Source organism: Colletotrichum acutatum, assembly GCF_030867785.1.
Source record: "Colletotrichum acutatum strain CBS 112980 chromosome Unknown BDZ83scaffold_14, whole genome shotgun sequence".
NCBI classification, from domain to species: Eukaryota; Fungi; Ascomycota; class Sordariomycetes; order Glomerellales; family Glomerellaceae; genus Colletotrichum; species Colletotrichum acutatum.
The window spans coordinates 35,537-48,364 of NW_026849008.1; the positions used below are offsets into that span (position 1 = coordinate 35,537).

General features: G+C 53.4%; 2 protein-coding genes across 2 annotated transcripts; one reads left to right on the plus strand and one right to left on the minus strand.

Moving 5' to 3' along the window:
• The first annotated feature begins 1,789 nt into the window (after positions 1–1,789).
• On the plus strand, positions 1,790–5,894 carry BDZ83DRAFT_84829 (RNA recognition domain-containing protein). Its single transcript, XM_060515954.1, has one exon. It carries the CDS (start codon positions 2,247–2,249, stop codon positions 5,529–5,531), a length of 3,285 nt encoding a protein of 1,094 aa, XP_060368910.1. The 5' UTR covers positions 1,790–2,246; the 3' UTR covers positions 5,532–5,894.
• Positions 5,895–6,257: 363 nt separating this feature from the next.
• Positions 6,258–10,957, minus strand: BDZ83DRAFT_716640 (helicase associated domain-containing protein; the record flags this gene model as incomplete). Its single annotated transcript, XM_060511865.1, has 5 exons — positions 6,258–6,500; positions 6,569–6,644; positions 6,704–9,406; positions 9,458–10,154; positions 10,210–10,957. The coding sequence occupies 5 exons, from the start codon at positions 10,955–10,957 to the stop codon at positions 6,258–6,260; spliced, it is 4,467 nt and encodes a 1,488-aa protein (XP_060368911.1).
• Positions 10,958–12,828: the final 1,871 nt, after the last annotated feature.

Sequence of the window (12,828 nt, forward strand, 5' to 3'; positions counted from 1 at the left end):
AATAGAGATCTGTCAGCGTTGATTGTGTACCATGTGGTTTCTGAGTGGCGAGAAGTCAAAGTTAAGAAGCTGCTGACGGGCATGCTGTCAAGACTCAGGAGTCAGATCCGGGCTCGGAGTCCATTCCGGTGCCGAGACTGATCGGAGCCGGCTTACCAGACACCCAGAGTCTAGACTTCCACCTTAGGCGACTTACGGATAGACTCGCGTAAAATGCGGGTTAAGGCCCTTAAGGGCTAAGGCCTGTATCCGTAAGCAGCATTGGTACGACTTTTCGAGTAAGCTGATGACTCCATTGAGTCCATTCCACAAAGGTAGGGAGACTAGCGCTGGAGATCACTGCGAATGCTATGGATAGCAGGGCCAAGGTGGTTTGGAAATCGCGATGCAGATTTCACGATCATGGTGGCAATTTGGACCGGCAAAGCGTGCTTAGGAACAGGAACGGGATGAAAAGTTCGAGATGTATTCAGAGCCGAAAGACAACGCATGGGAGAAAACACAAGAGTTGAAAAATTCAACGGGTCGAGAGCCTCTTGGAAGTCGCATCATTCTCGCGGGACATCGGCATGACCTCACCAATGCCAAGCCCACCGGCCTCGCCAATGGCTTGGTGTCTTACTCTTCAGCCATCTGAAAAACGGCTAAACAGCCGGGCAAGACAAACGAGATAAAGTCCAGCCCCTTGGAAAATTCTTACCAAAAGTTTACTTAACATCTTATTTGCACGGCGATAAGGACTGTTGGCCGGCCGGCCGGGACCATTCATGAGAATATTACAGCCGGGCTTCGGCGTAGTATTGCTCCGGGAATAGGCGGGCTGTGGTTCTCCCTCCCCACAAGATGTGCCCGGCATTCCACTTCTCATCTCAATTCAGCTGGTCAGGGACGCGCTGGTGACCTATTACGTGGGCGTGAGGTAACCTAAGTATTGGTTCGAGCTACATGTATCGACAAGTTTGCGAGAGTGTGCGCAAAAATGAAGACTAGTCAGCACTGGGAATTCTATGTAGTTTTCCCTCATTCTCAGCCTCTCGATACCCAGGCCCCTATGAGCTTCCCACAAGTTATGTTGACGCTCGCTTTCGCAAAGCATGCAAACCAGTAAGATGACTTTACCTCACCTCAACTGGCCGTCATTGGGCCCGTGTCTTTGGCCTCTGGCGTTTCCTTACATAAGAGCCATGGGCGTTCATGGTACCTTCAACTAAGAAAGTCCCATTGTCCACGGCTCCGTACAACCATGGATGAGATGTCGCAGCAGTCGATATCTTTCATTTGGTGGCCTCACTTCTTCAAGCATGTATAAGCTAAAGCGAGTCGGCTGGGCAATGGGTACCAAGCCCAGGGCTTGACTCCTACCAGAGTGCCTCATCTCAGTTTGTGTAAGGTACACACTAGCAGGTTCAGCAGTACAGTAGGTAGAGTTCCCAGTCAATATCGACACTGAGCTTACTCGGCTTTGGAAAGCTGCAACCTTCGTACCATACCAAAATGTAGAAAATGAACCAGAGGACAACTCAGGAAGTGAGGATAAGGGACATCCTCCCCCCGAAAAGAAGATTTTGTAACCGTCTGTTGTAGCTCCAAGTTCTACTACCTTAGCGCTCCTTCTCGTTCCTGTCATTTTTTCCCGGTAGGTACCTGAGGTACCCGTGTACTTGCCGACAACGCCTACCCCAACCAATTAAGGCACCTGCCTGTAGTGTTTTGCTCACAGCCTGGTAGGTACCAAGCAAAGACGGGACAGAAAAAAAAAGGGGAGAGAGCAAGGCGACCGGGCTGAATAGACATTGCTTGCCTATGTGCCCGCCCCGTCTCGTACCGGCGCAAAGTTTCCATTTTGCTGTTGACCACGTTTTAATTTTCAATCCGTTCTCGTTGTTGCTGCTGGCCAACACTGTATATTTCCTTTTTCGAGGAACCAGAGCCGCAGTCCGTGTCGCTGCCGCTACCGCGATTCCAATTCTTCGATTGCGAATACTCATTGTTGCTAGCAGCTCCCGGAGCTCGTACACGCGCCGACCGTCCAAGCTTGACTTTTCTTCAACAAAACTCGTCGTCCACGTCCACGTCACAGTTCACAAACCACGCCCACCTCCCCTCGTCGCCGCCGTCGGCATCGCATCATCCTCAATTCTACACCCTCGGTGCATGAGTCTGGCGCAAGCGAACGACTGAACCCGCCTCTGTGACGACTGCTCCTCCCATGATTCGTCTGTTGACGACCTCACGATTTCTGCAAGATGGCGACCCTGCCGGTAGGGGAGGACAAATGGTTGGATTACGTCGCTGAGAACAGTCGACATGCCAACGACCTAGAGAAGCGCGTTCACGTCATCGAGCTGTTCAAACATGCCGTCGAGGCCGAACCTAACAGCGTCAAAGTCTGGCGCGCATACTGCGATTACTTTTGGTCCCTTTATGTCGACAGTCAATCCTACGAAGCAGGATGGCCCGACGAGGAACGCCGCATGGGCTGCGAGCTCTTTTCTCTCAACGCCGCCCTCTCGCTGTGGCAGCAAGGCTACGAGGCCATCCTATTCCGAATTAGCGACAGTCATGAACTCTGGAACCGATGGATATCCCTGGAAAGTGGGCTGCTCGCACGCTCGCGCACCGCCGAGGGAATCCGCCGCATCACGTTCCTATACACCGATCGACTGCAGGTTCCACATGTAACCCGCGACAGTACCATGCAAGACTTTTCCGAGTTTTTATCGACCTATAACAAGGCCGCCTGGGAGGAGACGATGCAGGGGATTACTGCAAACCCAAAATCACAAGAGGCCAAGAAGTTGACCGAGGATCGCGACGACTACGAATTCAAGCTGCGCCAAGCGTCTCGCGAGGGTAAGGACGAAGTTTACCGCAATCTCCTCAGAGAATATCTTGAGTGGGAGTGCGCACAGAGCAAGAGAAGCAACAAGCAGGCAGAGGCTACGGGTGACCTCTGCCGGGGACTTTACGCCAGAGCCTTGACCGGCACCTTTGCCTTCGACGATACCACCTGGAATGAATATGTCCGCTTTCTATCTACCTCTGGGACATATGCACAGTCGCCACAGGGCATGGTTGATGTTTTGCGTCGGGCTGTTGACCACTGCCCGTGGTCAGGGGCCATTTGGTCGCGCTACATCCTAACCGCTGAAGACGCCAAGCTCCCCTTCAACGAGATCGAGCAGATCAAACACAAGGCGACGAGCAACTCTGAACTTTACAAGAACGGCATGACGGCGCTCATCGATATGTACGCGGCCTGGTGCGGGTTCCTCAAGCGAAAGGCAATGGATCTGAATGCAACCGACGAGGACGTCGATGTCGCTGACATGGGCTTGCGCGCTGCACTTGAATCTCTTGAGGAGGCCAAACATCGTTACAGCGATAGCTACAGAGGCGATCCTAATTTCCGTCTGGAGCGCATCTACATTCAGTATTTGACCGAGAAGAAACGCAACGTCGATGAAGCGAGAAGCGAGTGGCACAAGCTGGCCGAAAAGCAGCTGTATGCTGATAGCTACGATTTCTGGCTGAACTACTACCTTTGGGAAATGATGGTGTTTGCCGCCAATGGCAAAGATCGTAGCCCTACACCCTCCACTGCGGCGATTGGCTTAAGGGTGCCGTCGGTGGCTACAGCTGTCCTCGGAAGGGCCATCAAGCGTAAGAGCTTAGACTGGCCTGAGAGGGTCATTGACGTTTACGTTCAGCACTGCAACGACTACGAGCTCCCCAGTACGGTTCGCATTGCTATTGATACGGTCTACGAATCCCGTAAGGAGGTCGCCAAACGGCGCGAGAGAGAGGCAGCCCAGGCCGCCGAGTACTATGCCGCTCAGCAAGAACAGCAAAGTTCCTATGCAGCTCAAGCGGTAGACGATGACGCGTCCTCCAGCTCCAAGAGGAAGCGGGAGGTGGAGGCTGATCTGGCCGATGAGACTACCAACAAACGACCCAGAAGTGAGGCTACGGAGGCCGAGACGGCCTTGAAGAATCAGAGCCTCAAAAGGGATCGAGAAAACACATCGGTTCTCGTCAGCAACCTTCCTGCGGAAACAACCAAAACCAAAATACGCCAGTACTTCAAAGAGTACGGCCACATTGTTGACGTAACGGACCCTGCCATTGACCCTTCAGACAACACCCAGACAGTCATGGTAGAGTTCAGGACCCCGGAGGAGGCTCAATCGGCCCTGCTCAGAGACGGAAAGTACTTCGGACCGGCTCAGATCAACGTCAAACCTGGAACCGACCTGACCCTCTTCGTCACCAACTACCCACCCACAGCAGACAAGGCCTACATCGCAAACCTCTTCAAGGGTTGCGGCGAGATATTGAGTATCAGGATGCCTAGCCTGAAGGGCAATGTTCGCCGACGCTTCAGCTACGTGACCTTTCGCGACCGTTCGGCTTCTGCTAAAGCAACTGCAAAGCATGGTACTCTTCTGGATGGAAAGTTCAAATTATCGGCCATGTACTCTGATCCGTCCCGTGCGAAGAAGCGTGATGGCGCCATCGAGGAGGGCAGAGAACTTCACGTCACCAATCTCGACCCTGCGGCCAGTGAGGATGACGTCCAGAAGGTTTTCGAGAAATACGGAACTGTGAAGCGCGTCAGCATCCCGAAAAACATGGCAGGTAAAGGCCATGGAGCAGCCTATGTTGAATTGGGGACCAAGGAGGAGGCCGAGAAGGCTGCTTCTGGGCTGAACAACGTCAACTTCCGCGGCAACGTCATCACCGTACAAGTGTCAACACCCGGCATCTACAAGAGGTCAGCGGCTGTTTCGAAAGACGGCGCATCTCCGGCGCCAAGTCGAGACGACGATGGAGACGCGACAATGGGAGAAAGCAACGGTGATGCGGCCAGCCTTCAAGGTGGGCCAAGTCGCGCCGAGATTGCCTCACGGACCATTGCACTTTTAGATATCCCGGACACCGTCAACGACGCGCGGGTGAAGGAAATTGTTGAGAAGGTGGGGGGCTTCAAGAGCTTCGTTCTCCAGCCTAGCCATGGTGGCGCCAAGATCGAGTTCGAAGACGAACCAAGTGCCGGTCGCGCCATGCTTCAGCTTGACGGCTATGTTTTGAATGGCCGTAAGTTGCGAACCGGGTCCGTTGAGGAGCTGAAACGGGCAAAAGGAGAGTTTCGGACAGAAAAGATCGTGTACGGTACTGGCAGCAAGAAGCAGACTGACAAGACGTCGGCACCAAAGAAGGCTGGGACTGGCCCTGCCTTCATCCCCCCTTCCACGGCTGTCAAGCGGCCAGTCTTGGGCGGTGCCAAGAGGGGAGGATTGGGTTTTATGCCCAAGGCTTTGAGCGTCAGAGAGGGTGGCCCTGCCGCAAATTCACAACCAGAAGCCAAAGCCAATGGCGCTGGTGTGGAAACGGAGGCTCGGAAACCGATGAAGAGCAACGCCGACTTCAAGGCCCTGCTTATGTCTACAACTAGTACAACTAATGCGCCCAAGGAAGCAGAAAGTGCGGGGGAAAATGGCAGTGGTCAGGTCGCGGAAGACCGTCATTAATTACGGCGTTTATGGGAAAATGGTATTATGACTCTTGCATTTGAGTAGGAGTCCTGGCAAACACAGAAACACATATACATATCTTATCATGCCTCAACACCAAAGGGGTTAATATCAAGTGCCTAATGCTCTGTCATCTAATTATTCGACTGACTTGTCCCCCAGCTAGTCTAGGTTCTGTACTTGCGTCTAACTGGATCTGTCTGCAACACAAGCCATCCTTTGTGACTCTACACCTTCCACTGATGTGCGGTTGCAAGAGGCAGAAGGTGCTTTGCTGAGTGAGTCTAGCAAGATACAAGTACAAGAGTCGGTCGCCTTGTTGATAATTACATGACGTCTGTCATTGTCCACCGTACACGAGGCACAGCTGGAGCTCTTCTCAGTGTGCTTGCTGCTTTCTTCCAATAACTTTGAGTGAGACAGTGCTAGCGATGTTGGCCTCGCGGCCTCTCAAGGACTGTATCCAGCAGTGGACAAGCCATCTCATTCAGCTTTGGCTGTTTTGAGTATTTGGATGAAAAGATGCATGGCCACAGGCGTCGTATAATGTGCCGCCTTCTTGTGTGCAGCACATCAACTCGTAACAAACTCTCCTGGGCCTACATAGGCAGAAACATCTCGTCAGGATGTTGCACAAGGCTGCTTACTTCTCATCACCTTCCTGGAAGGAAGCCCTCCGTCTAGAAGCCCATCGTCCTAGGACAAGCGAATGCTGCAAACATTCTATGTTTTGCTGACACTCGCAGTCATGTCCCTGTCCTTGTTGGCCTCCTGCGAGAATATCTTTTGCCAGATGGCCAACCATCTTTCGTGCTGCGCCGATGGCAGTTTGCCGGGCTGCTTGAAAGACCGAGTGAGGAGCTCGCGGAGCCTGGTACGGAGGACCTTGATCACGAGCATCGTCTTCCAGTCGGGCAGGGCGAAGCGGCAGCGGTTGCCGTCGAGGACGAGCACACCAGAAAACATCTGTGCGGACAAGAGTTGATTAGTTTCTGGAGTTAGATATCGGGGCTGACAATGGAGGAGATACTCACGTCGGCTCGGACGTCACCACACAGGAGAGCAATGGCAAAGGGGTCAGCCACCGTCGTCTCATGTGCATGATATACACTGTTGTTATGTTAGCTTCTTGTCAACGCACTTTGTAGATCGAACAAAAGGAAACTTGCCTTTTTGATTGCATGATGTGGTAGTAAGACAGCCACTTGAGCTCATTGTGTCCCTTGTTGACAGAGGATGGGTGAAGGCTAATTGACTGGTTGTTGCTGATATTGCGCAGTCCTCGGGCTCCCGGGCTCTCACGCACCAGAAGCTTGGGATAAAAGCTCCATGTGATGACCGCTGTCGTGATGGCATCGTTTTCGCTGTTGATGCTGACGCGTTGGGGAATATCGAAGAAGCTCTGGTTGCGTCGTCCTCCTCTCGAGTTGGATCCGTAGCGTACTCTGTTGAGCGCTCTTCTCTCCTCGTCAGTCAGCATGAGGAAGCCGGAGTCTGCAACCGAGACGAGCAGCTGGCCCTTGAGGTCTTCAATATTGGCCAAGGTCTGTTGGCTGAGGAAGTTCTTGCGACAGAATTGGAAGTCCTTGCCACCGGAAGCAGTATTCGATTGGCATACGCGCTTCCATGCGAGATAGGCGTTGTAGACGGTAAGAAGATCCGAGTCGCCTCTGCGGAAGCCCTTGCGAACAAGGTCAGCCTGAGCTCGCTGGCCAAACGGTGCTGTGAACGGCGATTTGGAGGATAGGATGGCCGCTACTGTGATGGCCATATCCAAGCATTTGAAGATCGCACCCATCAGGATGAGCTTTCCGAGGAATACATCCAGAGGCAGCCTGGCAAGCTGGTTACCCAGAGGCGTCAGGTCCTCAGCAGGCGTCAAGGCTCGGACATCAATGAGGGCATCCACAGCTCGGCGGATGTTCTTGGCCGAAGGCGGATCCAAGGCTTCGCTCAGCGTCTCCTCGATGCCACCGATTTTGCAAATCTTGACGCGGATCGCCAAGTCTTGCAGCGAGAGGCGCAGCATCTCGGGAGTTTGCTGGTCGCTCATGACGGCGTCGTGCCGGTGCTTTGTGAACATGTGAAAACAGAGACCCTCTTGGACACGCCCAGCTCGTCCGCGGCGCTGCTTTGCGTTGGCGCGGGAGATGAAGGTGTCAATGAGACGGGAGAGCTGTCTCCTCTCGTCGAATCTCATCTCACGATGCTTGCCCGTGTCGATGACACAAGTCACGTCAGGGATTGTGATACCGGTTTCGGCAATGTTGGTTGCTAGCACGATCTTGCGCACGCCGGGAGGTGGCACGAGAAAAGCGGCCTCCTGGTCCTCTGTCGCGATGGTGGAGTGCAGCGGGTAGATGAGCCAATCGCGCGCAAACGAAGGGTCACCGGAGAGCAGGTCGTTCAGGGTCCGGATTTCTGCGATACCCGGAAGGAAGATCAAGATCGCCTTGCTGTAGGGGACGTACTCGGGCGCGGACGCGACCTTGGCGATAAGCTGTACAATCAGGTCAAAGTCGATTCGATATTCGTCCATCTGGGCAAGGCTGTTCCTGGTCTTGGCGGAGTAGGCTGAAAGATCAGCTCCGACTGTGGACTTGGGTCCTTCGGCTTCCACCTCGACGACATCATCGTCGAGATCAACCATCTTCTCTTGAGGGCTCTGGCCAACGGTGTAGCCGGTTGTTTCGATGGCATCCTCCAGGTACTTGACCTGAACGGGGAACGTACGTCCAGGAACCGTCAGAACAGGCGCTCCGCCGAGGTAATTGGAGAAACGCTCGGCGTCAACTGTGGCTGACATGAGAACCACCTTCAGATCCTTACGTCTCAGCATCAGCTTCTTCAAGATGATGAGCAAGAAATCACTGTCAATGGATCTCTCGTGAACCTCGTCCAGGACCAGATGAGTGACCTCCCGAAGATCGTTCGAACCTTCCAGCATTCGCATGACGATACCTGTGGTCGCAAAGACTAGCCGGGTCTCACGAGAGGTGTTGGCTTCGAGACGGATGGAGTAGCCTACCAACGACCTGGGCGTGCCCAAATCATTACGGCTCTCGCCGAGCTCTTCGCTGACTCTGCGAGCCAACGAGATAGCGGAAATTCGACGCGGCTCAGTGCAAAAGATCTTGCATGGCTTACCCTGGGCCAACTGGTGCTCCAGGAGGAAGGCCGGCACCTGGGTACTCTTGCCACAGCCAGTCTCTCCGCAGATAATGACGACTTGCTCTCTGTCCACGGCATCCGTGACTTGCTGCTTAAAATTCCACATGGGAAGCTGCATGCGGGATTGGAGCATGGTCTGATACCTGGGAGTGTTGATCTTCTGTGCCCAGATATTTTGATAGTATTCGGGCCCGTTGGACAGACGCTTGGCGGCTTCTTGAGCTGCCTCGTCTTTGTTGTCGTTCTGATTGCGGGCAGCGGCCCTTCCCCTGAAAGCGTTGGGGAGAATGACGCCATCTTCCAGTTCCTGATCCTGTCTCTGGCGCACAAGAGCTCGTAATTCTCTAATTGCCTCTCGGTCCTTGGAGTCCAGCTGGCTTTTTCTGGCTTCTGCAAGTTCATCCCAGAGCTCACGCCAGACATGAGGCAACCTCATTCCGACCTTCTCTTCCTTTGCTGAGGTGCCGAAGATGTGGAACAGGGCCCATGTTGCGACGTATGCTTCCGACTGTTTCTTGTCGGGAGTGGCAATGGACTTCATGCTGAAGCTAAAGCTCGATGGAATGTTGACGACGTCAACTGTATCATCCTGAGATGCAGATGGGACCTCCTGGGGCTTTGCCCAGGTGATGGAGAGATAGTGACGGTTAGCAAAAGGAACTTCTGAAATAAGGCGGTAATTGATCCTCGTGGAGGTGTCCCTGCAATAAAGTCAGCATGAGTAGTGAGCATTAATGACTGAAAGGCAATACCTCGCTCTGCAGGCCTCTTCCAAAGCCCGCATAGGAGAGACGCCGGTCCATTTTCCAAAATCCCGAATGGTAATCTTGACGCCGTCTGTGTCGTTAAGCACGGTGCTTGATTTGCCCGTGGCGTCTACTTCGGTGACAGGCAAATTGGCAAAGAGATCACCAAGACCGCCATCGTCATCATCGTCGTTCTGGGCCAGAATCTCAGCAGCGATACGCTCGGCCTCGTCGTTGATGTCTCCATCTGAAGACGCAGCTGCTTCGGCGACCGCCTTTGGCGGCTCCTTCTCCTTTTCCTCTTGGGCCTGTTGCTTTTTCGCGGCTGCAAACTCTTTCTCCAAGACCACCTTCTTGGTCTTCCACTCTTGCTCCGCAGCAAACTTGTCAAAGAGAACGTCCTTCTCGATTCTGACAATCTTGGCGCGGAGCTCGGCTTGCAGATCTGCCTCATCACCTGTTTCAGATGTGTTGCTGTTTTGCTTTCGTTTTCCCTGTTGACTTTTCTCAAGCTCGAATAATTTGATCTTCGTTTCGAGATAGACAGGAGCCAGCTCGTCCGGCTCAATGTCAATGTCGCAAGTCACTACGGCCTTCTTTCTATTGCCGTTTTTGGATGCCTGACCAGGCTTCTGGCGTCCATCAGGCACAGGAGTTGTGGCCCCTGAAGGCAAGGGGCTCTCAGCCGGTGTATCTGACGAGTCTGGTCAGTTGGCTTCTTTGGCAAGGGCCTGGAATTTCACAAAATCGTAGCTTACCTAACTGTCTCATACTTTTATTCCCTCTACCCTCGTAATCAGGCAACTCATCACTTGGACACTCTCTCGCCAGCCAGTCGAGGGCTTCTTCAAGACCCCAAAGGCTGTCCTTGGTGAAAGACGGAATGTTCGGCGCAATGTCGAGAATGTGCCGCATCACAGCCTGAACTCGTTCCTCTGGAAAGCCAACACTAGCGAGTGTCTGTTGAAGTGTCCATAGCTTGATGGTCATATCCTCTTCCGGCAGCAACTTTCCATTCACAGAGGTCTCTGTAGAAACACTTGACGATGCAAAGCGGCTCTCAGCTTGGATGAGATCAAGAACCTGGTCCATCAACTCCTGAGGCAACCACTTCCTCGAGTTGACGGTGTCGGCTTGGCCTCTGAGCAGGCGGCGATCAGTCTCGAGCCTGGTGCGCTGGCGTTGAGCATCCCGCTTAGTCTTTTGAGCATACTTTTCCACCATGAGCTGCAATTCGGACTCGTCGAGTTGCTTTTCAAACTCCTCGGGGCTCAGTTCCGCCTTGGTAGCTTTGTCACCGGCACCATTGGAGGAAGACTGAGGATCAGATGACGGGGCGTCCGATTTGGAAGTGGCGTCAGGAGCGGCAGTGGTAGCCCGGGCTGCAGCGGCGGCATCGGTTCCTTCAGCGGGTTCGGTCCGAGGTTTGGATGATGCAACAGAGGTGGTGGCGAAGCCTCTGGCCGGGTTGGCGGCGGGCTTCTTCTTCTTCTTGGCACCGGCCATGGTAAGGTCGGTAGGGCGAAGTTTAGGAAGGAGGAGGAAGTCTCAGTTACGACTGGCAATCAGTCTGAGTCTTGTGAGTCTGCAAAATGTTGAAAGCAAGATTGGTGGCGTCCAAAAATCCGAGTAAGAGGGCTGCTCAGTGAGAAGCAAATAGTTTAGGGTATGAGTTCAGGTTGGAAAATCAGTCGAAGAAACGGGAAGGACTGGAGAGAGAGCCGAGCCGAGAGGCGAAGGCGGAGACGGAGGCGGAAAATGAAGGGTCCAAGGACCGGAAGGGGGCGGCAGGAAGGCAATGACTGGTGAAGCAGCCGGAGATGGCGTTGAATTCTCCTGGGGTCCTATCATGAGTGAGCGAGAAGTGATGGTTGAGTGTGTGAGGAAAGTGAGCGCAGCCAAGCACACTCCGGAATGAAGGTGATAATAATTACCTGGCAGCTCGGTGTGTGAGGCGATTTGAGTGTGCTAGAGTAGGCGGGCAAGGTAGAGTGATGTCAACGGTGTGGCTGGGCTCCTAGCATTGTCAGGTTTGATAATGGCCCTGGTGAAATTGCTTTGCGAGAGATGGGGCGAAGGCAAGGCAAGGTAGTGCAAAGCGCAAAGCACCTCAGTGAGCGAGCGAGCGAGCGAGTGAGTGAGTAAGTGAGCCCAGAGTGTGTGCCGCAAAGTCGGGTGTCGGTCGCCTAGGTGGAACACTGGGCACCAAATTCAGGATGGAGTGACAGGCCGTCGGCGGTGTTGGGAATTGGTAAGGCCAAGGCGGATGTGAGGTGGATAAAAACGTGGTCTACGCTACCATGTCTGGCTGGATCCATGAAATAGCAGCGGATGGATGATGATGATGTATTCGTGAGGATATACTCTGGTAAGTAGACAGGTTAGGTAGGTCGTAGGTGTCTCCGGTGGCTTCTGAGCTGACACAGTTCCTCTTTACCTAGGTGCTCTGCACTACACGTGGCTTACAATCCAGATAGGTCGCGACTTGCAAAGGTAATGAATATGCAATGAAGCCTAAACCGAAGAACAACCACCGATGGAAGTCTGGAAGATGCTCAGATCCCATTAGGTACTAAATGGTGGGGGATCCAGCAGAACCTTCCTTACCTTGAGCCAGGCAGTAGGAGCAAGGCTGGGCAGTTTTCTGTGGAGAATAAGGCACTTTCCTCTCTTTTCCATTGTGGCTGGAGTGTGTAAAAGACGGGGGGATTCAATATTTTTTTCCCTCCTTTGAGTCAGACCGGTAACAGTCCCCCCTACTTCCGTGCCTCCCTAGCAGATAGGCATTGCCTTGAGCTAGGGCTTCATGGGAGCTGCCCCTGCGTCATCAGTCAAGGTTCTTGGAGAGCTCCAGCAGTATGAACCGTGCCCTTGGTGGCAGAGAAGTAAGAAACCCATTGTCTGTACGAGACGAGTGATTATATGATGGTTCTGGGGAAGAGACGGGCAAATTTCGCTTCGTTTAGAGCTGAGCCTACCGAGGTAGATACTGTTTTTTTTTTTTTTTTTTTTAAACACTACCCCATGCTCCTTAAGGTCAGCTCTAGTGATGGAAGCAAACGAATAGTCTGGATGAGCCATCATGAGTGATCTACCCGTTGTTAAAGGATCTCTGCCCCGCCACGACGAGCTGGAGCCTCCCAGTTACCTACTGGGTATTGAAGGGCAAGTACCGAAGTACCTGAGGTGGGATAAACTGCCTTCGCTGTTACCGCCTGCCTCATATGGATACTCAACCCCTCCACCCCATTTGATATGGGCGCCGGGCCACACAACCCTACCTACCCAAGGGTGCCAAGTACCCGAACTTCAGGTGCCTCATCCGTCAAGCTGCGTTCGGCAGAAAAAGTATTCCCACTGGAGTGAGGTTGGGCGGC